Consider the following 25,202-nt stretch of genomic DNA (forward strand, 5'->3'; position numbering starts at 1 on the left):
GATGTGGCAACATGTGGCAAAGAAATTAACTTTTTGTCCTGAATACAAAGCTTGGGGCAAATCCAACACAACACATCACTCAGTACCACTCTTCATATTTCCAAGCATGGTGGTGGCTACATCATGTTATGGGTATGCTTGTCATTGGCATGGACTAGGGAGTTTTATAGGATAAAAAGAAAAGGAATAGAGCTAAACACAGGCAAAATCCTAGAGGAAAATGTGGTTCAGTTTGCTTTCCAACAGACACTGGGAGACAAATTCACCTTTCAACATGACAATAACCTAAAACACAAGGCCAAATATACACTGGAGTTGCTTACCAAGATGATGTTGAATATCCCTGAGTGGCCTAGTTGCAGTTTTGACTTAAAATCGGCTTGAAAATCTATGGTAAGACTTAAAAATGTCTGTTTAGCAATGATCAACAACCAACAGATCTTGATGAATTGTTAAAAGAATAAATGTGCAAATATTATACAATCCAGGTGTGCAAAGCACTTCTCGACTTACCCAGAAAGACTCACAGCTTTAAATCGCTGCCAAAGGTGATTCCAACATGTATTGACTCAGGGGTGTGAATACTTATGTAAATTAGATATTTCTGTATTTAATTTTCAATAAATTTGCATTCATTTCTAAAAACATGTTTTGACTTTGTCATTATGGGTTATTGTGTGTAGATGTGTGAGAAGAAAGAACAAAACAGAATGTTGAATAAGACAAGAGGAACGAATATTGTCTGAAGGCACTGTATGTTAGTGCGTAAGGAATAGTGTGTGCTGCACTGTAAGCTCTGAAAATAAACCCACTGTAATTAAGCCTGAGGCCTCTGTTCACTTCAGTGGTTTAAAGGAGGTAAGTACAGCTATAAACAGACAGTGTCTATCCTGGGGTCCATCCAGCAACAGTTTAAAGTCACTGAACTAACAGTGACCTCTATGGTCACTGTAAACAACTGCCATCTAGTGGCAATATAAAGCATTTACTGTAAACTGAGCCATCATTTTAGGCTTCCACCAACTTATTTTAGTTCATCGTAGGTCTTTACAGGTGAAAAGTGTTACACAAAAGCGTTCCACTTTTCACCAATGACCTCAAAGAAGATACAAGGTGCTAGTATATGACAGTAATGCTACAATGCGATGGGGAGGCCTCTCCTCTCTCCCTGGCTCCTTTACCTCTAGACTCCTGCAGGAATCACTAAAGGAGAGGCTGTGAACTCGATACCAGCAGATAAGAGACAGAGGCACTGGTCCCTGGCCACTGCCGGGCCCCGAGAGGGAGGCCTCTGAGTCACTGACTGGACTAGGGTCCTCTACCACGGAGGACAGGCAGACGGACAAACAGAAGAGACAGACAGAAAAGAGAGAGGGGGGGAGGGAGGAGAGGACAGAGACACAAAGACTGAGTAGGTGTAAACACGCATGCACTGCAAGGGCTAAACACGGAGGGGGGGGGGGGGGGGACTAACGGTGAGTCCAGGTACGGCTCTGAAGGAGAGAAAAAAGGAGCGCAAAACCACACGGGACATCCACAGTAGAGATTAGATAAGAAAACCACACTGGAACCGTTAGCCACAGAGGGCAAGATGAGAACAGTGTCCTGTCAGTGCACCCACCTCATGCTAAAGTCTGGTCTTGCTCTGAGCTCAGTATACAACATAACAGAGAAAATAAACGGCTTGAAAGATGCCGTCTCAGCTGCACTGAGATGTGCTGTTCAAGACCGAAAAACGACGGTGACATCCTGCCGAGTGTCCTATGTAGCAGTTCACAGACGAGACAGTGCCAACAGCTTGGGGACAAAGCACTGAGGTAATCTAATGTCTAAATAGCACAGGACAGAGAGAGAGGGTGGCACAGGAGGACATTGTTCCCAGGGGAGAGAAGCACATTCAATAAGGAGAGGAAACAGATACACACTCAGATACATAGTGAGTGAGAGAGAGATGGGGGAGGGGAGGGCAGAGCAGGACAGGTTAGGACTGGTTGTGGTACCTCCACAGCTATGCTAAAGTCCACCATGGACACGCTGGTGTTCCTGTGCCAGCACACGTGCACCGTGGTGTTACCACGGTGAGGGGCCTGCCTCTCCAGGGAGGTGCGTGACGCCATCAGGTCGTCCTCAGACTCCGTCTCCGCACAGGAGTCCTCTGTTGTGGATTCTGGGAAATTCAGGAAGCGGTTAATTCCACATACACACGGCGACAACGTGGGAAGACGGATCCTACTGTAAAACCTGATGAGATAAATAGTAGCACAATACTTCATAGTGGCTAGGTTTGTAAATACATGCAGACAGGCTGTAGGAAATTAGAAAAATTATTTAATTCAAGACTTTATAAACCATCAATTTTGAAGCATTGTATTTGAGCTATTCAAGCTCATTTCGGATGTATAGGTTGGCCCATTCTGCCTCTGAAGTTTCTAGAAGAGTAGCAACTGTCCGTGCAATGAGGGAACAGAATGGGGAGAACTCAGCGATAACTCATTAACGCGCGGGGTCGGATGATTCTCCAGACACTACTAGTTGTCCCCTACGGCAGGCCCAGTGCCCATGCTCTAGAGTCTGTGTACTGCAGTATCAACTTACTGTTATCAGTCAGACTTCTGGCCAGCAGGTCAGCTGTGTGGCCGTTGCTGGTCTCTGCCAAGTCAATGGCCATCTTAATGTCCTCCATCCACTTCTCCATCTCTGACAGGGAACTGAGGGGAGGGGGGGGGGGGGGGGGAGAGAATGAGAGAGAAAGAGGGAGAGAAATGGACAGAAAAGGTAATGCATTTTCTTCCACCAGTGCTGGGCTTCACCTAATAAATATTTCATGTGGTTATTTCTATGACCAAGTGTGCTGTATAAATAATGAACGTGCCTTTGTGATTATTCAAATGCCTTATTGTCAACTGCTGAGTTTACCGGTCACCTGCCGATTCACCAACCACTGTATTCTGAATACCGACCACTTTAGTCATACCACGGCAAACATGAAAACACACATCCCTGTACACATACTGTTGTCTGGCATCTGTCAAAACGACTACCCAATAGTCCAGCTCGTTCGGGGGTTCGGACCACAGACTCACCTAGCTGCTACCACCACTGACTGACGCTGCCCAACCAGGGTGAAGGCGTGAGGCACACCCCACTCGTCCTCGCTCTCCCGGATCTGGGGACACACAGACACAGCCAGTCAACACATGGGGCATGAGAGGAACAAATCTGCTTGTGGGAGAGGGACTGCGTGTGTGTGAGAGAGAGAGAAAAAGGGGGACAGGGAGAGAGCGACAGAGGGGGAATTAAAGAGAGACACAGATGGTAGGGGAGTTACTGTGGCACAGCACGCTAGTTTATTTACAGCAAGTAATTACAAACTTGTGACAGCTACTGTACTCTACTGTGCTGCACTCCACGCCAGGGCACAAGAGGGGGGTTAAGAAAAGGTGAAAGAAGAGAGTCAACTTACTGTCATGTCATGGAGAGGGAGCTGCCCATGCACTTTGAACTGGTTCGTCGCCGTCATCCCTCGACTCGTATACAAGAGGACGTCATTGAACTGTCACCGGAGAGACAAGAGAAAAGTGAAGGCAATCATTAACGGGTTATTAATAGCCACACCAACCTCACTTATTGACTTCACACAAAAAGAACACTGAACGATTGTCTGTGGCTTGGTGAATACATTGGCTGTGTTGGGCATACGCCTGTTGCAGCGGCACTAGATAACATTCAAGCTGTTCTAACACGAATCGTGATTCAGATGAGTCGTGGTCTCAATTAGATGCCCTACAATAACGAATAGGGACACTGGCTCAAAAACAGTAAACAGCTGCATAGAAAGATAAGGAAGCCGTCTTTGAGGCATTTTGTACAAAGTCATTCATACCGAGGAGGTTAAACACAGGGCTCTACTTTCCACAGCCGTCTATCTTGTGAGATCACTCGACTGAATAATCTGTTTAATAACTCATTCAGGATGACATCTCAGATGCATTGCAGACATTACCAGGAAAAACATTCGTTGCTGGAGGCCTTTGCCAGACAGCTTGCTGAGGCAGCCTAGCCGGATGAACTCCTGAAAAACACCAATCACAACAAATTCCATCACAACATCTCAGGGAAAGATAAAAACTGATAAAAACAAATGAGTTTTTCAAACTGGCTACTCTCACATACAAAATGTTGATATGGGATTCCGTCCAAAATGGCACCCTATTCCTTACATAGTGCACTACTTTTGCACTATATAGGGAATAGGGTGCCTTCAGGGACGCATCCAGATCCCTACTTGAACTCACCCGCTCTGGAGTGACTAGACTGTCGATGCCAATCAAATCCTTCTTAAGCTCCAGAAGCTTCTGGAAGTTCTCCATCTTGATCATGCTGCCGTGGAGCTGGGCCACCACCTCTGACACGTCCGCTAGCGCGGCTACGGGAGAGGACACAGCAACGCTCAGTCTGTGATGTCATAGACCTCAACTGCACCAGGGGGGCTCCCTAAGCTAGCCCGGCCTCAGAGAGCCCCTGACGGCTACAGAACAGTAACAGTTACCTCTGCAGTCCCTGAAATCCACGTGTGTGGGGGGGTAGTGTTTGCACAGACGCTCCAGGATCTGCTTGTAATGCAAGAGGCGGTGCAGGGGCCTGAGGATGAACACGTTGAGAGGGATGTAGCACACCTTCTGCAGCTCAAAGTCCCGGACCAGCACCTCCAGCCGCCGGGAGCCCCGGCATGCCTTCTCCAGCTCCACCAGGGCCTCCGAGTGCTTCTGGAGGTGGGCAGTCAGCGGCTACAATAAAGTAGGGTTGAGTAGAATAGATCTTTATTGACCATTTGCACACACACACACACACAACAGGCTACGGGCAGCACAGGGTCAGCCGCAAAACAACGCCCCTGGAGCTGTACGACAGTTTGTACAAGTCAGCATACATTGGTCATGGTGCAGATACAAAGTGAATTTGATATAAAGTGCAAGAAAAAGCAGCCAATACCTTCAGGCCCTGTAGATTCTTCAGCATGACATCACCGATGCGCTGGTAATCTCCTTTAATGTGGGCATTGGAGCGCCCTTCCCTATAAAAAAAATAAAACACTAGCAACTTCTTCTCTCTGGAACAGTTTCATTCTAGGGTTTGTGCCGAGAGATTTCTGCTGTGGACAGCAGAGGAATGTGAAGCACTTAAGACTCTTAAAGCCATATTTCATATTCATGTGAGCTCCAACACTCATGCAAGGACATTTAAATGGCGTTTGACTGCACCGCTGAAAACCGCAAGCAGGTGTCTACCTTGAGCATGAATTGCAGTTGACAGCTAGATATAGCACCATGCAGACTGACCTTTCTCCACGCTCGTTCATTCAAAATACGAACCAATACGTTCTGGAGTGGGTAATACAAGCCCAAAGAGGACATTTTGAATGTTATGCCTTTGAGATACAACCCCTCTTTCACTGACAAAACCCTCTACCAGATCTAAATCAAAGGTCAACAGTCAGGAGAGGGCTAAAATAACATTTGAATATGTAAAACAAGATAGCCAGCTACATGCATCTGTGCTCTGTATTCAGTCTGCTGATTTGCCTTTGGGGCTTTAGCCATGTTTTGAGAGAAAACACAGTCAGATCTTGCGTGGAGGTCCCTTTCGCTCTCGTTTGGTCTTGTAGTACGTCTGGACATGTGATGCTGATTACTACAGTATGAAGTCTGCAACAGTGACCGTCTGCCAGCCAGGCCCTCTCTGTGCCACCATGGGGGAGCTCTGATGTAAGGACCACATCATTAAGAGGAGCAGACAGTGGAAAAACCCACAGGCTAGAAGTAGTGGCTTGATGCAGCGCGACCATTGCCATAGCAACCCCAGCTCCCCAGGTCATCCACGGGAGGAGGTGCGTCTCTGCGATGAGGCCTCCCAGACGGAATGTCAATACCGCTCATTAGACAAAGACCAGGCCCCGGGATCAATGAGCCCAGTTCACAATGACAAACCCCAACTGTGTTCTTACTCTAAGGGGACCTTACACAAAACGAGGCTAAGTGCACTGGCATTTTAAGAAAAAAATGACCTGAACTATAAAAGAGATGTATCATTGTGATGGATTATAGTCATCCAGTGAGGTACAAGGCCTTTCATGCCATCTCACCATAGAGCCAGTCTCTGCTCCACCTCTCTGAGGAAGCCGGAGTGGAACTTGTACAGAGGGTCAAAGTTGGAGAAGATGATGCTCTTCAGGGAGTCCGGTGCAGCTTCATCTTTACCCACCAAGTTCTGAAAAGACTGGGATGACAGACACACACACACACACACACACACACACACACACACACACACACACACAGAGAGAGTTCTGCATTAGAGCACATTCTTTATTGTGCAAATCGTGACATTCTCAATTGCCAGTAGCCAAAAGAGGACTTGCAATCTAATGAGGTGAAATGCAGTGTTTCTGGTGAATTAGGAGCCCATCTGCTTGGATTGCATTAGAATCTGCCTGATGTGCTGCTGCCAAAAGACCTCTGTGCTGTTGTTTAGCAACAATCACATTGGCCTCATGACTTCCACCAAATCCTTTAACGACCTGTAGATGAATGGAGGAATCGACCTGGAGATGAATGGAGGAAATGGAGGAATCAATAGCCCATCATTCCTGACAAGACCCAGGGGGAGTCTTTCATTAAAGGCTACCTGATCAGATTAAAAGGGAAGCTATAGCCTGATGTGGTTTGGAGTGGTGGAGTTGGAGGTGGTGGGGGGGTGGTTTAGCTGGTTTGCATCCCATATGACACCTTATTCCCAATATAGTGCACTATATATACACCCATAGTGTTCTGGTCAAAAGTCATGCAAAAATATTCACACCCCTTGACTTTATCCACATTTTGTTGGGATTAAAATGGATTTAATTGACAAAAATCTAGACAAAATACTCTGTAATGTCAAAGTGGAAGAATGTATATATATTGTTAAATGAATGGATGTTAAAAAAACAAATATATCATAATTAGATAAGTATTCAACCCCCTGAGTCAATCAATACATGTTAGAATCACCTTTGGCAGTGATTACAGCTGTCTTTCTGGGTAAGGCTCTAAAAGCTTTGACCACCTGAATTGTACAATAACTGCCCTTATTCTTTAAAGAAATTATTCAAACTCTGTCAAGTTGGTTGTTAACTTTGCCAGACAGCCATTTCCAAGTCTTATAGATTTTCATGCCGATTTAAGTGAAAACTATAACTAGGTCACTAAGGAACATCCAATGTCATCTTGGTAAGCAACTCCAGTTGCTTCAGTAAGTATTTACACCCCTTGACTTCGACATTTTATTGTGTTACAGCCTGAATTTAAAATATATTCATATATCATAATGTCAAAGTGGAATTATGTTTTTAGATTTTTTTTACAAATTAATTAAAAATTAAAAGCTGAAATGTCTTAAATTAACCCCTTTGTTATGGCAAGCCATATAATAAATTGGATGATCTTCGAATGACTACCTCATATCTGTTCTCCCACACACAAAATTATCAGTAAGGTCCCTCAGTCGAGCGTTGAATTTCAAACACAGATTCAACCACAAAGACCAGGGAGGTTTTCCAATGCCTCGCAAAGAAAGGCACCTCTTGTTAGATGGGTAAAAATTATAATGCAGACATTGAATATCCCTTTGAGCATGGTGAAGTTATTAGTTACACTTTGGATGATGCATCAATACACCCAGTCACTACAAAGATTCAGGTGTCCTTCCTAACTCCTAACTGGCTAGAGGGGAAGGAAATCACTCAGGGATTTGGTGACTAATGGTGACTTTAAAACAGTTACAGAGTGTAATGGCTGTGATAGGTGAAAATTGAGGATGGATCAGCAACATTGTAGTTACTCCACAAAACAAAACTCATTTAAAAGAGTGAAAAAAGTGGAGCCTGTACAGAATAAAAATATTCTAAAACATGCATCCTGTTTGCAACTAGGCACTAAAGTAATACTGTAAAATAAATGTGTCAAACAATTCACTTTTGTGTTATGTGTTTTGGATTTGCCCAAATATTACTTAGAACCACTCTCCATAATTTCAAGCACAGTGGTGGCTGCATCATGTTTTGGGTATGCTTGTAATCATTAAGGAATTAGGAGCTTTACAGGATAACAAATAAATGGAATGATGCTAAGCACAGGCAAAATACTAGAGGAAAACCTAGTTCAGTCTGCTTTCCACCAGACACTGGGACATCTATTCACCTTTCAGCAGGACAATAACTTAAAACACAAGGCCACATCTACACTGGAGTTTCTTACCAAGAAATGTTGAATGTTCCTGAGTGGTTGAGTTACAGTTTTGACTTAAATCTGCTTGAAAATATATGGCAAGACCTGAAAATGGTTGTCTAGCAGTGATCAACAACCAATTTGACAGAGCTTGAAGAATAAAATTTAAAAAATGATGGCAAATATTGTACAATCCAGTCTCAGAGACTTACCCAGAAAGGCTCACAGCTGTAATCACTGCCAAAAGTGATTCTGTCATGTATTGACTGGGGTGTGAATACTTATGTAAATTAGATATGTCTGTATTTTATTTTCAATACGTGTACAAAATGTCTAAAACGTGTTTTCACTTTTTCATTTTGGGGTATTGTGTGTAGATGAATGTGAAAAAGTAATCAATTTAATACATTTTGAATTCAGGGTGTAACAAAATGAGCAATAAGTCAAGGGGCATGAATACTTTTTGAAGGCAGTGTATATTTGGCCTTGTATTTTAGGTAATTGTCCTGCTGAAAGGTGAATTTGTCTCCCAGTGTCTGTTGGAAAGCTGACAACCAGGTTTTCGCCTGTGCTTAGCTCCATTTCGTTTCTTTTTTATCCCAAAACTCTAACTAGTCCTTGCCTATGATAAGCATACCCATAACATGATGCAGCCACCACCATGCTTGAAAATATGAAGAGAGTGGTACTCAGTGATGTGTTGTGTTGGCCCCAAACATAATGTTTGTATTCAGCACAAAAAGTCCATTTATTTGGCACAGGATGCATGATTTGGAATATTTTTATTATGTACAGGCTTCCTTCTTTTCACTCTGTTATTTATATTGTAGAGTAACTACAATGTTATTGCTCCATCCTCAGTTTTCTGCTTTAAAGTCACCATTGGCCTCATGGTGAAATACCTGAGTGGTTTCCTTTCTCTCCGGCAACTGAGTTAGGAAGGACGCCTGTATCTTTGTGGTGACTGGGTGTATTGATACAACATCCAAAGTGTAATTAATAACTTCACTACACTCAAAAGGATATTCAACGTCAGATTGTTTACATTTTTGTTACCCACCTACCAATAGGTGCCCTTCTTTGTGAGACATTTGAAAACATCCCTGGTTTTTGTGGTTTTGTGCGTAGGCCAGTGACACAAAATCTCAATTGAATACATTTTAAAATCAGGCTGTAGACAACAAAATGTGAAAATTTGTCAAGAGGTGTGAATACTGTATGAAGGCAGTGTAGACAGGAGAGGAACAGGGTTTAGAGGAGGTAAAGCAGGGTGCTGCTGAAAGGCCTTGGGAAGCAGACAGCAGGCAGCAGCTGTTTCTCAGATGACTTAACAACACCAGCCAATGGGGGAGGGTGGAGAGGGGGAGGGGAAAAAAAGAGAGAAAGAATGAGAAAGCGAGAAGAGAGAGACAGAGTGACCGAAAGAGAAAGAGCAGCCAAGGCAAATGTTTATGAGAAGTGTAAAAGGCTTCTCTAAACATCAGAGAAGACAAGAAGCGGTGGCGGCCCATATAAACAGCGAGAGAAGAGAGTGGTTCTCCAGTCTCCGTCTCCACATCTGTGAACGCTGCTACAACCAGATGATGTTCACAGGGTGAATACTGAATACTGACTTCATACCCCGCACGACTAAAACACTTGCCGCTCAACCCCCCTTCCCCAAAAGACGTGTAAATATTGGACTATAAATTGTGGCTGTATTATACTTATTCTAAAACGTTTATTTTATTCTACTGAGCCATTTACTTTATGTTCATATTATTATCTTTTATCGTTTCGTACTGCTGTTGCATTGTGGAGAAGGAACCTGCAAGTAAGCATTTCATTGGATGGTGTATACCATGTATACCATGTGTATCCCGTACATAGGACTAATAAAACGTGACACCAACACTCACAGCAACTTCCTTCACTGATTGCAATACACTGGAAGGAGATGTGCCTTTCTTTTAATGTCCTGTTTTCTTTTGCGTCTCCCTTGAGAGACAAATAAAAATGCGTCCATATGTTTGTCTGTACAGAGGCGGTGGGAGCCAAAAGGAAATGACTAAAATAGGATGTCAGCCCAACGTTAAGCAGGGACATTCAAGGCCGTGGATCTCATTGCACTGTATATTTACAGCCTTGGGTGAGATAAACAGATGAATACATTTCATAGCATTCTCAGAGTATTTCCCCCACCTGCCAAAAAACATCTCCCACCCCCACTGCATGGATCCCTGTGTGTTTGCCATATGCTCTTTTGTAAAGCAGCTAGCCGGAATAATCAATGTTTTCTGCCCGGAGGATGGGAGAAAATAAACAAAAGGTCAGTGTTGAGTCCCTGAGAGAGCGGAAGAATCTATCTGGTGATGGGCCTTACCACAGTCACGACCTCCAGGTCCTTCAGATAGGTCCTCTCTGTGGTCAGCAGCTCCTTGGCAATAAAGTAGGCCTTGTCGGTGGGGAATCTCTGTGAAAGGAAGAGGACAGAGTGTTAAACTGAGCAGAGACAACACAGTAAGCTGTAGACTGTGTCTTGGGTATTTTTCTTCACATTTTGTGTCATCAATTCCAGTGTTAAGACATGTAGCCCAGTTACAGTACATCACATTTTGTACAGTGTTCACAACACTGGTCCCTGTGGGTAGTTATTTAGGCCAGGTAATCTGGGTCCTCTGCTATTTTAGGTACTATATGACTGTAGCCTCTTTGAAGCTGGTTATGCTAACTGGAGATTTAAAACCACAACGACATCCACACAGCAACTGACAACAATCCCTCTCTAGTTCTAATCCTTTAACGGGGGCCCTCTCTGGACCACAAACCTTCCTCCGAACCTCGTCTTCATCGTCGGTGCGCACGCTTCCGGCATCGTTGAGCAGGGGGCTGGTAAGGGGGGAGGGCTGCCGACCGTCCGGACTGTGACCACAGAGCTCAACCGGCTTCTGACCATTGACCATGCCCTGGGAGTTACCGGAGGAGGCAGAGAGATGGGGGCTGTTGGACACCACTCCTGCTGTAGCGAAGGAGAGGGGGATGAGAAATGAGGAAGAGTTAGAGACGAACAAGTTCAATTACAGTCATATACATCTTATAGTATTGTCCCAGGGATAATAATGAGAGCTAAATTGGGGGATGTGCCTTGCCTGTAGCTAGTTACTGTAGCTACTTGCATCCAGACAAGAGTCACCCATGACTCACTCTGCTGCCCAGACAGCTCTAGTGCTCTTCTCTCTCTGTAATGTCTGCCATTTCAGCATGATACCATCAGGATTACGCTGCTGTTGGGTTGAATACAGTATTATGAATGACTGGAATCGATTACCTAAATCAACTACACTTCCACTAGGATGTTCACTAGGGACACTTGATTGCATACTTGCCCACTACCGTCTCCTGTCCTCTGATAGCACCACGTTGGCATGGACAGAACAATGATTAAACCAGCAACATCTCTGGTGAACACCTTACAGACGCCACGATACTACATTCTACAATGGAGAGGACAGCTGTGACAACAAGCACCACGGGAATACCAAACACGGACTACATGAACACAGCCACGAGACACACAAATGAGTGTATATAAAAAAAACACACACTATAAACACACACACATACATTTAACAGAGCTACGCTACATCTACGACAGCACAGGAGGATGAGGATGGGACTAGGGTCTAAAAACAGTCACGAGACAATGTCGGGGGGGGGGGGGGTCTTTATAAAAGAAGATTCCGGAGTCCCACTTCATAAAGGTCAACTTTATTGACACTAGTGCACAACCGTATACAAGGTTAAAAAGTGTAGAAAGTCTCCCGGGAAAAAGAGAAGATCTGGTAAAATCAGTATCAGAGCCCAGTGAGTGTCAAAGCAACATCAACACGAGACCGTAGCAAACAGTGTGTGACGGAAGTGAGTAAAGAGAGCGAGTGAGTGAGAGAAAGAGGGAAAGAGAAACAAGTCAAGTTGGAATTTACAACAAGCATATTCTGGGACTTGTCTAATAGTACCTGTAGGTGTCACAGTGCACAAAGAGCTTCCCAGAATAATCTCTCTATTGCAGTATTACTACAGATACCACTTTGCTAATACTTTATTAAGACAGTCAGTTGCTTTAGAGGGAGCATACCGATTGTACACTCAAGCTATATTATACAAATCAATTGTGTCAATCGTAGGAGCAGCACAATCTGCAGAAGAAGCATTTTGTGTCCACTCGTTATAAAATTGAACTTAAATCAAAGTTTAATGGGTGAGCAGTAATCATCGTAACGTAATGCACATTGTCGTCTCAGATGGATCAAATTATACCTTGCTGCTGAAAGTGCTACTGGCTTGTCTGATGTGAGTGATATCTGCCTGGTGAAATGTTACAGCAGGTAGGAGTGAGGTGAGGGTACATACATCGTGAAACAGCCAGGGCAAGAAAGCATCAACATCATGCCTGAGCCCTGGGTTAGCTTCTTGGACATGCAATGGAACCAAGCGCGGTCGAGACTAGCACACACACACAAGCCTGGCCTATAGAGCCATGAATTTAAGCCTGGCACACAATATATTACTATATTATATTACTATAGAGTAGGTGTAGTGAATGTGTTGGTATCGAATACAAATCATGACCTGAAATATCAGCCGTGTGCAACAGCCCAACGCCACAGAGCCATAAGACAGTGCTTGGTGTACCTGACAGGGTTCTCCTTGCCTGCAGTGATCCAGCGACCAGCACTACTCTCACACTGTTCCCTCTCACACTTAACCTGGAAGTCATCAATGAATCAGGTAAAAACAACATTGTGTTATTATTTACAGTTTATATTCATTTTGGACCATGTTAATAAATAGGACCAATATCATAAAATGACACAATAGATAATAAATACTCTGTACACGTGGATAAAGCCCAAGCCTAGAAGAGTCTCAAAGATCCTAGACTAGCAGAAGCCCGTGGAATTGACGGATGAGCTGAGAGACTGAGACGCTGCCCTTAAATTGCCTTTCAGACACATAACATGCAGCACATACTGAAACCTGCCTCCGTGTTCCCAGCGTATTCCCTGGTTCCTGTCATCCTGAACAGAGTCATTTCTCAACTCCCCAGTCCTACATTCTAGTCCTCTGTACTCTCTGCTGACAGTCACCGGGACCACTGCAGTAAAGGAGACCCAGTTGAACCCCTTTTCTCTTCACACAGTCAGTTACAGAACAGCAAGACATCAGGACAGTACAGGAACAGGTTCACATGCTTTCAGAGCAGGGAAATAGAGACAAGGTGAGATTTAACCCCTTAAGTGTTGCATGCTGACAGAACAGTGTTTCAAATTGGACAAGGAAATTCGGGAAATTAAAAATTAAAAAATTAAAAGCATTGTGATATAAGGTCAATAAATCCTTAATCAAAATTATACACTGCAAACAAATGACAAGGAGAATGAAGCAAAAAGAAGAAAAAAAATCGGGGACAGCAAGAAAACAAATAAAACACAAAAGTGCAGAGTAATTTTGTTAGGGAAAAATGGCTACCTTTGCAATGCTGGAGGAAAAGAACAAATCAGTGAGATAAGTATAAAGTATACCCCTGGAGTTCACTGAACAATAGAGAATGAACGCTTACAAGAGATGTTTAGGTAGACAAGGAGAAGAAGAGATGCCAACAGTGGGCATCAGAGCCATATTATACCACCAACACCTGAGGTCTCACACACACACACACACACACACTCAAACACACTCTCTTACGTCTAATAAAACATGCCTAAAACCCACAGAGAATTGCTTTTCTGGACAACCAGTACCAGCACTGTCCAGTAGTACTAAGTGGGTATGGATATCTGCTGGTATGTCAAGTCTTAAAATAACGTTCCTTCGATAAAACGGATGTTCGCCAGAACAAACTACATCTATGAAAAATTATTGTTGCTCTGTTTGTATATATATATATATATATATATATATATATATATATATATATATATATATATATATATATATACACACACACACACAGTCAACAGTAGTTAGCTGAATTTCAATCCGTTGAGAATTTGTACAGAACACAGGGTTACTGTAAACATAGTGAATATGAAATGAGGAGTTGGGACGTGCTGCAGCTGAACTGGAAGCTTTCTCAGCACCAAACAAAGACATGACCGACTTCTCTCACTACGGACACCAATTAGATATTGACCGCATGTACAGTACAAGCAAAACCCACGTCTATAGTCAATACTATTGTGCCCACCTAAGCAACTCCCTAAATATCAACAATTAATCAGACATAGAACGTTAACACAGAACATTACAAGGAAACTGCCTGTCTGTCTCCTCTATTTCTAGGCACAGTATACTCAACACGAACCAATCCATCACAAAAGTCTACAGATACGATCATAACGATTACAAAAGCAATACAAGTGCATATACAGTATCGTATAAAACGTAAACCAACTCCCCCATCGACATGCTATCAAACAACAACATATTGTCAATTTACAGAATGGATGTTATATCAGCGATGGGCGACTCCAGTCCTCGGGCGGGAGTGATGTCACACTTTTCTCCCCATCCCTAGCAAACACAGCTGATTCAACTAATTGCGTTCTAAACTGAAGATCATGATTAGTTGATTATAGGAGTCAGGTGTGTCAGCTGGGGCTGGGGCAAAACTGTAACACCAATCAGGCCCCCCGAGGACTGGAGTTGCCCACCCCTGTGTTATATGAAGACACAAGACGGCATTAGACAGAGCATTGGAACCCTCCGACAATCAATAAACCCTACAATGCATCATCGTAGACGGAGTGTGAAACAATAATTCCCTCGACTACATCCCAAACATTCAGCTACAGAGCATCAGGGTGTTTGAAACCCTCACCGACCACTGCATTTCATTCATGCAGTGTTTGTTCAAAGGACTTGGCACTAGAAAACGATAATCTCTCTAATTCAGAACCACCTGGTGTGTGCAGACACCAATACAATCCGAGAAGACATGAAAGGTTAACCCCCTAAGGGTAGAAGAGAACAGAGAGAGCCTTCATCCCTCTCTCCCTCAGTTAAAGGGCAGAGCGACCCAATGGGAAACAGAGTGTCAGGCTGGCTCATTGTTGAGCGTACTCTACTGTATGCTCAGCACAGCGACAGAGGAGTGTGAAGGGGGTTAGTAGCGCCTTGTCTTAAACCCTCCTAAGCAACATCTGTCCTTCCACACAAACTGGCATAGCTATCACCATCTACCACGCTAACCATCCCATCTCCTCTCAGACCCAACGCTACCCTACCCTGCCTATAGGGCAGGTCTCTGGACTTCTTTTCTCAAGGCTAGCCTAACAGCTGAACACCTGAGCCCCGTCCTCATCACTAAAATTAAGGCAGCCATCTTCCTCCAACTCCTCATCCAGCTGGAGGCTACCGAAGGAGTATTTGTTCCTGGGCATGGGGGAGGAGTTGACCCCCATGGCCATGGGGTTACCATAGGTCAGCGGGTGGCTGCTGGAGCTGCCCGTGGTGGTCTCGGTCTCAGAGTCACTGGACTCAGTGCCACTGCTGGTGGAGCCGTCAATCATCTGAACAGCCCCTATGTGGTCTACGCCACCCCGGCTGTACAGCTTCTGTAAGGGGCTGGGCTTGGGCTGGCCGGGGGCAGACAGGCCATTGGCCATCATACGGCGCTCCAGAGCAGCCATGCGCTCGTTGCGGGAGACGACAGGTCGGGGATCGTGGGAGGGCGTGGAGGTGGCCTGCTGCGGGCTCAGGACGAAGGGGTCAGTGTCGGAACGGTTACGCATGTTGTGGAGCTTCTGTAAGTGTGGCGAGCGGGCCACGATGGGTGAGTAGCTGCCGTAGTTTGGCGGGGCCTGGCCCTCATCTCGGGGCCCCCCAGGGCCCCCCCGGGCGTTAAAGCCCCCGTGACCCGGTTCGTCCCAGCGCGGGAGCCGGGAGCCGTAGCCGTTCTGATCGGCGTGGCTGAGCGAACCTGTCCGGTGGAAGGTGCTCATAACGGGGCTTGACGTGGTGCTCTTAGAGCCTAACATATGGCGGACTGTCAGGGGGCTGCTGCTACGCTGATCCCCAATTCCACGACCCCCCAAATCCTCCATCATAGTACTATGGAGAGGGCCACGTGGCGGACCACCGCCGAAGAACGACAGGTTTCCCGACTCATCTAATGCACGGCTCATATTGAGGGGGGGTTTTGGGGAGGGAGGGGACTCCATGTACCTCATCCTACCCAGAGCGAGTTCTCGCTCGTTTATACTGCCACGGCGGGGGCCCGCCACCTCCTCCCCATAGCTCTCATTAGGGTGAGACCTGGTAACCCGGCCCTTGGCCACGTCGTATTCACTATCTATATCACTGCAGTCAATGTAGGGGATGGAGGAGCTGCTGCCCTTAGCGCCCCGGGAGGCTGGACCTGTGTTCAGATGTTCTGGGTGGGGCTGCCTGGCTGGGCCTGGTTCTGCCCCGGGGCCTGGCCTTTCCTCGCTGTGTGCCCCATTCCTCTGGCTGGAGGGGCTGCTTCTGGTCCGCAGGGCCGATGGGTCTTCGGCGCTCACCAACACGGACTCCTTCCAGTGACGGCGTGGCGGAGAGTCCACTATGTCTCCTGGAGCACGGCTCACACTCTGTGGCGTACGGAGACGGGAGAAGAGAGAGAAGGAGAGGGTTGAAGGTTATACTTGACAGTTAAACAAGGAAATAGAGTTAGTTATTCACTCCACTCAATTATTAACACTGTTCTACGCACTATATTTTTCATGTTCTAATCTTCCTAGGTGAAAACATGCTGGCTTGGCTAGCAGATAGATAGAGACGGTTCCACAAAGTGCCATTTAGTACACTAGCCTCGAAGGAGACACTGACTTCTTTTGGCACTTGAGGGCGGTGCGGGGAAGGCAGTGGAGACAGACGGCTGCTGCTGTGTTGGACCCTGCTGTGTTTCCTGAAGAGGAGACAGGAAGTGAACATGTTATACACCTGGCAAACCTTCGCATATCCAGTCTCTGTATAACTAGATATAAAAAAACACAGCCATTAAAGGGCTCTATTTGAACAAACCGACAGTTAATCTAAGCGCTGGCGCTGTGCATGTGTCGTAGGTATGGGGTGTGTCAGAATCGTCTTTGCTATTTTCACAGTCGTTATTACGAGCGCAATAGCTGGCAGTAGTGCGAAAGGGCTGGGTTTTGATGAATAAATAAGTTGTAGGTGTGATGAGGGCTTGGCCACTCACTGGCCAATCAACGGCGTTCCATAGCTTAATACTGCATAGGCGTTTGCTTCAAGTTCTGTAGGTTATTGACAGGTCATTTGGCTGGGGGCACGGAATATTCTCATCCTAGTCCATTGTGGATTGATACTACAGTTTATTAAATAGCATAGGCTACAGTAACAAGTGATAGCAACAACAACAACAACAAAATCCTGTGTTTGCTCAATAGGTTTGGAATGTTAACAGTCAGCATTGTAATTGGCTTCAACTAGTATTAGGTCTTTACGCATTGCACTTGTCCTCAAAAACAAAAAACAGATCATGTATCTGTGAGGCATGTTCTCAATAAGCAAGATATAGCCTAGGCCTAGCTTTAATATGGCGTTGGACGCAAACCGAATGGAGTATGCACTGCCGGTAGGCCTGTGTGACTTGCGAATATTGAAAACGTAGGTCAGCAAAAATCTCACGAGTAGACCATTTAGAAAACTTATGTAAAGGCTCCTTGGCTAATAATTGGCCAGGATGAGCATGAAACCAAAACACATTGCTGTTAAGCGAGCTTTCGTTATCGTAGGGAAAGGGTAGTCTAACAAAAGGAATTATTTTTAAATCAAATTAAATGGAAAACAAGCCAACTGTTACAGGAAAATAACTTCAATGTTTCTAAATACGAGTGTCACCGGGTTATCTAATCACTGGTTCCATGACGGGCATATAGGCTACATGGAGGGGATTGTAAGCACATCCAAAATAATAAGAGGAGCAGGCTAAAATCATTTAATAACCTACAGTTGAAGACGGAAGTTTACATACACTTAGGTTGGAGTCATTAAAACTGGTTTTTCAACCACTACTCAAATTTCCTGTTAACAAACTATAGTTTTGGCAAGTCGGTTGGGACATCAACTTTGTGCATGACAAGTAATTTTTCCAACAATTGTTTACAGACAGATAATTTCATTTATAATTCAATGTATCACAATTCCAGTGGGTCAGAAGTATACATACACGTATTTGACTGTGCCTTTAAACAGCTTGGAAAATTCCAGAAAATTGTTTTTGGCTTCAGAAGCTTCTGATAGGCTAATTGACATAATCTGAGTTAATTGGAGTTGTACCTGGAGATGTATTTCAAGGCCTACCTTCAAACTCAGTGCCTCTTTGCTTGACATCATGGGAAAATCAAAAGAAAATCAGCCAAGACCTAAAAAAAACAATTGTAGACCTCCACAAGTCTGGTTCATCCTTGGGAGCAATTTCCAAACGCCTGAAGGTACCATATTCATCTGTACAAACAATAGTACGCAAGTATAAACGCTATGGGACCACACAGCCGTCATACTGCTCAGGAAGGAGACGCGGTCTGTCTCCTAGAGATGACTGTACTTTGGTGTGCGAAAAGTGCAACTCAATCCCAGAACTACAGCAAAGGACCTTGTGAAGATGCTAGAGGAAACAGGTACATAAGTATCTATATCCACAGTAAAATGAGTCCTAGATTGACGGTTTGCAACTGCAAAATAGGGACAAAGATCGTACTTTTTGGAGAAATGTCCTCTGGTCTGATGAAACACAAATATAACTGTTTGGCCATAATGACCATTGTTATGTTTGGAGGAAAAAGGGGGAGGCTTGCAAGCCAAAGAACACCATCCCAACCGTGAAGCACTTCACAAAATAGATATCTTCATGAGGAAGGAAAATTATGTGGATATACTGAAGCAACATCTCAAGACATCAGTCAGGAAGTTAAAGCTTGGTCGCAAATGGGTCTTCCAAGTGGACAATGACCCCAAGCATACTTCCAAAGTTGTGGCAAAACGGCTTAAGGACAACAAAGTCAAGGTATTGGAGTGGCCATCACAAAGCCCTAACCCCATCCTATTGAAAATCTGTGGGCATAACTGAAAAAGCGTGTGTGAGCAATGAGGCCTACTCAGTTACACCAGCTCTGTCAGGAGGAATGGGCCAAAATTCATCCAACTTCTTGTGGAAGGCTACCCGAAACGGTTGACCCAAGTTAATCAATTGAAAGGTAATGCTACCAAATAATTGAGTGTATGCAAACTTCTGAACCACTGGGAATGTGACGAAAGAAATTAAAGCTGAAATAAATCACTCTACTATTATTCTGACATTCCACATTCTTAAAATAAAGTGGGGATCCTAATTTACCTAAAACAGAGATTCTTTTACCAGGATTAAATGTCAGGAATTGTGAAAAACTGAGTTTAAATGGCCAAGGTGTATGTAAACTTCCCGACTTCAACTGTATATGGATAAAAATGGAATTTCCACTCACTTTTGCTGCTGCCAAACATGATAATTTAATAAAGCTTTGGTGATGAGGAGAAGGGGATGCTATGCTTGGTTTTTAAATCAAATGAAACAGGATTTTTAGGTTTCTAAATATGAGGTTTACGGGCACTAAAAGCACATCTCTCTTGTGCATATAGGTACTGTGCGTCACGGCTGGATAGGCTGTGCTTCCGCTGTCAAAATCCTAACCAACCCCGTTACTGCGAACACCAGCTTTCGGTTGGTCTTCTTTTATTTTTGTTATCATCTTCAACATTGCGGCTTCTATCGATGTAATTGTCGGCATAATTCCCAATCCCCCATATATATATATATATATATTTTTTAAATATATATACACAGTCCAGTTAAAGGTGTGGACACTATTCCTTCAAGGACATTGTAGAATAATGGTGAAGACAACAAAACTATGAAATAACACATATGGAATCATGTACTAACCAAAAAAGCTTTATATAAATCTAAATATATTTTATATTTGAGATTCTTCAAAGTAGCCACCCTTTTCCTTGACGACAGTTTTGCACACTCTTGGCATTCTCTCAACCAGCCTCATGAGGTAGTCACCTGGAATGAATTTCAATTAACAGGTGTGCCTTGTTAAAAGTTAATTTGTGGAATACCTTTCCGTCTTAATGTGTTTGAGCCAAACACTTGTGGTGACAAGGTTGGGTGGTATACAGAAGATAGGCCTATTTGGCAAAGAGAAACGATAGTCCATCATTACTTTAAGACATGAAGGTCAGTCAATCTGGAAGATGTCAAGAACTTCAAAAGTTTCTTCAAGTGCTATGGTGAAACTGGCATTCATGAGGACCGCCACGGGAAAGGAAGACCCAGAGTTACCTCTGCTGCAGAGGATAAGTTCATTATAGTTACCAGCCTCAGAATTTGTAGCCCAAATAAATGCTTCAAAGATCAAGTTTCAGAAACATCTCAACATCAACTGTTCAGAGGAGACTTTGTGAAATCAGGCCTTCATGGTCAAATTGCTGCAAAGAAACCACTACTAAAGGACACCAATAATAATAATAATAAGAGACTTGCTTGGGCCAAGAAACACATGCAATGGACATTAGATCGGTGGAAATCTGTCCTTTTGTCTAAGGAGTCCAAATTTGCCATTTTTGGTTCCAACTGTCGTGACGCGGAGATCAACCAGTCACCTACTCAGTATGTGTGGTTCTTTTGCCCATCTTAATCTTTGATTTTTATTGGCCAGTCTGAGATATGGCTTTTTCTTTGCAACTCTGCAAAAAAGACCAGCACCCTGGAGTCACCTCTTCACTGTTGACATTGAGACTGGTGTTTTGCGGGTACTATTTAATGAAGCTGCCAGTTGAGGACTTGTCTGTTTCTCAAACTAGACACTAATGTACTTGTCCTCTTGCTCAGTTGTGCACCGGGTCCTCCCACTCCTCTTTCTATTCGGGTTATAGCCAGTTTGCGCTGTTCTGTGAAGGGAGTAGTACGAGATCTTCAGTTTCTTGGCAATTTCTCCCGTAGAATAGCCTTCATTTCTCAGAACAAGAATAGACTGAAGAGTTTCAGAAGAAAGTGCTTTGTTTCCGTCCATTTTTAGCCTGTAATCAAACCCAAAAATGCTGATGCTCAAGATACTCAACTAGTCCAAAGAAGGCAAGTTTTATTGCTTCTTTAATCAGAACAACAATTTTCAGCTGTACTAACAATTTCAAAAGGGTTTTCTAACAATCAATTAGCCTTTTAAAATGATAAACTTAGATTAGCTAACACAACGTGCCATTGGAACACAGGAGTGATGGTTGCTGATAATGGGCATCTGTACACCTATGTAGATATTCCATACAAAATTTGCCGTTTCCAGCTACAATAGTCATTTGTGACCCCAAACCTTTGAACGGTAGTGTATATATAACATTCTATTGGTTTTGTATAATTGTTTCTGAAATATCCCCACCGGCGCATACTGAAATTGGCACTTCGGCGCACGTTAAGGACACACCTCCGATATTGCCACCCATCCCATATCAGCGCAAGTGAGCTAATATAAGACCAGTCCTGGCACTAGGGTATGAAAATAGAAGAATAGACAATCGCGCTGGCTTAACATCAGCCAAAAATAGAGCCCTAAGTCTTTACCTTTCAAAGGGAATCTTCTTAAACTCAGAATCCTTCACGTAATCAATCACCTGCTTCTGGGTCCGACCGCTGCAGTGAGAAAAGTAGCAAGGGAGATGATTGAGGTCAGTGAACTTACAACAGAGCTGGAGCAGCTTTGTCTGGGTGACAGTTAGTAAATGAGATTCAGACTGAGGTACTGACTGGTTCTTCATCAAACCTGCTATATCCTGCTATATGTGTCATGAGAGACTGCTTTATTATTGTGTGGCCCCAGGGGCCCTCGAGGGGCCAGCTTGTCTACCTGAATCTGAAGGAGGAGCCTCGGGTGAAGAGGACAGGCTTGGGTTTGGGTTTGGGCTCCTCGAAGAGGCGGAAAAAGGCGTGGTATTCCACACAGATCTTCCAGAATACTTTACAGCAGTCCCTGCTACCCATCAGGAACTCCAGAGTGTCCTGGTAAGAGCTCTGCTGCAGGGTGGGACAGATATAGATGTAACACGCATCAATGCAAAAAACTCAGGGCTGGACACCCTTAGGCATTGGTGATGATTATCATTTTGAAATTCTTATAGTCTATGGCCAGATGACTTACGTTCAGGTCTGGTCTGAGCTTGATGAGAAACCGCTTCCGTTTGAAGCTCAATTTGCGCACTTTGGACCAGTTGAAGGCATTGATCTTGGTGTGTCCCTGCAGCCAATGTAGAAGTTCACACAACGGTTTAACATGGTGTGTGCCATGCAATAAAAGCCAGCCTGTTCGTCTTAATAATCCTGTCATCAAACATCAGCTCCACATTCCTCAAATAGAACTAGCTCTTAATCCCAATAGATTTGTGAACAGAGAAACTGTCACATGTCAAAAGCCTGTCAAACTCAATTCCACTTCAAAGAGCAATTGAAAAGCAGAACAGCTGCAAGCAAGTGTGGCATAACCAAGCTGGTTAATCATTTAAACTACCCATTTGCCATTACACCATCCACATCAAACATTTGGATCAAACATCCTGTACGTTTCTAATTATAAACAGCAGTCTACAAATCCTCTAACTCCATCCAGCTCTACTCTGTGTTGACCTGTAAAGTAGTGTCGGTCACCTGAAAGACCAGGACACCAGTGTGCGCCACGGCCAGGCTCAGCTTGCTGCCCTCGCGGTCCTTGGCAGGATGCAGTCTCACTCCGTACAGCTCCAGCCTGCGTGCCACCTCCAGCAGCTGGTAGTCCGACTCTGCTGGCGTCTGACCCCTACAAGCACACAAACAATAGCCTGCGTCAAGTCTCATGTAAGTCTCATAGGCCTCTCCAAGGGCATGTCCCAAATGACACTCTATTCCCTTTATAGTGCCCTACTTTTGACGCAGTCTCACACAAGTCTCTTGTGAGTTTCACAATCACGGCAAGGTGGAGATGAGGTGGGATGCGTCAGAATTCAAACAGTTACATTTCACATCCATTTTGAGCTTCTAAACCTGGCTGCTCTAAATCAAGAACTGTACTTTAAATCGGAATAATATCTACCATCAAATACATCGTCCTATATGTTCTGTAAATGTGGTGAGAGACCAAGCCACAAGCCAATCTGTGTTCCCACATTCAGTTGACACCACACACCACCGAGTTCTGGGTAGAAACGAAGTTGCATAGTACCTCATTTCCCTAATTCTTATCTGTGAAAAAGCTTTCCTGTTTCCTGTGTGCTGTAGTTAGAGATTTAACTCTGGCCATGGCTCCCTGCCAGGAGAACTGTGGTTAGTGTTATCAGCTGAAAAGACAGAAAATAAAAATAACAAGCCGGGGAGGACAGTCAAATCTAACGGAGCTCCTTTCATCTTGTCAGCTGCCTGGTGATCTCCCATCTCTGCCATGACACCAGTGTAGCGTGGAGGACTGGGGGGGGGGGGGGGGGGGGTGAGGGAAGGGCTGACCATGTCCTCCTGGCACATGTTTAGAGCCAGCCAGCTGCAACGATGAGGACGACACAGAGGGGATTGTGGGATATGGAAGCCTTCCACCGTGTGTTCTCCCAGGAGTACAGAACTATCCAATTAGGAAAGAGATTATAGGGGGAAAAACACTGGGAGTAGGAGAAGCTACAGTGAGTGAGTTCAAGCAACCGTTTCCCTTGTGCCAACCTGTCAGCTGACTAGACAGGAGAGATACAACAATGGAAATCCAAAGTTGTTAGCTGTTTTCCATGCTGAAGTCTGGTGCGGTGTGTTGCTCATTAGGCTGTGATCCGAGTAGATTCCAGACCTTTTCTGGGGACCAAGCAGGGTTGCTAATAAAAGCAGACATTCACACATGCACCTCCAGGCCTTAACCGCTCAACCAGCCCAGGGGGCTTTGCCTTGTCTAAACATGACGAAGAATGCCATGTCAGTTAGCACACTGGAACAAAGCACTCTATTCATTCAGTGGCGAGTTTCCCCGACTGTGTCATCTGCGTATTAAACATTGCCTTGGAAAGTATAAGGGTATTTCACGACCTTTTCCTGTTCAGAGTGGACCTGAATAATGCCTGCACAGCTCAGTGCAGACAAACCAGTTATAGAGGAGTTACTCACACATTCTTGGAGTGGAACTCCATGATCCTGTCGATCAGAGCCACCTGGTCTGGAATGTAGCTGTTGTTGAGGAGGTGCTGCCGACTCTGGCTCTCCTCAAAGTCCCCAATCTCAGCTGGAGGACAAAGGGTTAATGTTATGACATTGTATTACATTGTGTGCAGTGTATCTGCACCACCGCAGGTTGATCATTTGGATCATTCGCTTACATCCCTAAATAGAACAGATGAGAATAGATTCAATGGAATACATCCTCATCTGTGTCTCTTCCCTCTAGAATCACACTTTGACAGCTCCCTCTAGCATTAGAATCCTGGCAGGCTGAGGAACGGATTACTTTTTCAAAAATACTTCCTCGAGAGTGTTTTCTGGGGAGGGTACTGACATGTTTGGTTATTCTGAAGCCGTCCGTCTTTCCAGATTTCATTCAGACGAAGACTATAAAAAGGTATCCATGGCAACACACTGATTGTCAATTTGGGATGCTGCACCACATCCTGGTCGGCACATTTTGAAGACGGCACGAGCAACACAACGTGTTTCCCTACACATCCATCTTCTCTACTCACCCTGTGGGTCCACTAAGCCATAAAGTAACAGAGAGACGTACACTGGATAATATGGGAGACCAGCAGGGCCGCGCTACTGTCGTTGCAGGCCAGACGTCCACAGGCAAGGTCATGCTTGACTTGCAGGGCGAAGAGGTACCTGAACAAGACGGTACAACGAGACAGGTTAGAACAGAGTCAACAGGA

At 44.5% G+C, this 25,202-nt stretch overlaps 1 protein-coding gene across 9 annotated transcripts in view; it reads right to left on the minus strand.

Moving 5' to 3' along the window:
• Positions 1-25,202, minus strand: part of LOC109867079 (FERM, ARHGEF and pleckstrin domain-containing protein 1) — a 78,188-nt gene that overhangs the window by 3,824 nt on the left and 49,162 nt on the right. Inside the window, exons 6-24 of one of the 9 annotated variants that reach the window (XM_031795688.1) lie at positions 25,058-25,155; positions 24,448-24,562; positions 22,981-23,128; positions 22,478-22,573; positions 22,187-22,353; positions 21,904-21,972; positions 17,094-17,190; positions 16,663-16,873; positions 11,072-11,262; positions 10,627-10,716; positions 6,143-6,276; positions 4,993-5,074; positions 4,550-4,787; positions 4,296-4,426; positions 4,004-4,072; positions 3,464-3,553; positions 3,084-3,166; positions 2,596-2,708; positions 1,182-1,318 (exon numbers count right to left, since the gene is read on the minus strand). In XM_031795688.1, the coding sequence (XP_031651548.1) occupies positions 1,182-1,318; positions 2,596-2,708; positions 3,084-3,166; positions 3,464-3,553; positions 4,004-4,072; positions 4,296-4,426; positions 4,550-4,787; positions 4,993-5,074; positions 6,143-6,276; positions 10,627-10,716; positions 11,072-11,262; positions 16,663-16,873; positions 17,094-17,190; positions 21,904-21,972; positions 22,187-22,353; positions 22,478-22,573; positions 22,981-23,128; positions 24,448-24,562; positions 25,058-25,155 (2,359 nt within the window). Of the gene's footprint in view, positions 1-1,181; positions 2,709-3,083; positions 3,167-3,463; positions 3,554-4,003; positions 4,073-4,295; positions 4,427-4,549; positions 4,788-4,992; positions 5,075-6,142; positions 6,277-10,626; positions 10,717-11,071; positions 11,263-16,662; positions 16,874-17,093; positions 17,191-21,903; positions 21,973-22,186; positions 22,354-22,477; positions 22,574-22,980; positions 23,129-24,447; positions 24,563-25,057; positions 25,156-25,202 lie in introns of all 9 variants that reach the window. The other 8 variants (XM_031795669.1, XM_031795676.1, XM_031795662.1 and 5 more) reach the window with 8 other exon arrangements.

This window comes from Oncorhynchus kisutch, linkage group LG2 (assembly GCF_002021735.2).
Source record: "Oncorhynchus kisutch isolate 150728-3 linkage group LG2, Okis_V2, whole genome shotgun sequence".
Classification (NCBI taxonomy): Eukaryota; Metazoa; Chordata; class Actinopteri; order Salmoniformes; family Salmonidae; genus Oncorhynchus; species Oncorhynchus kisutch.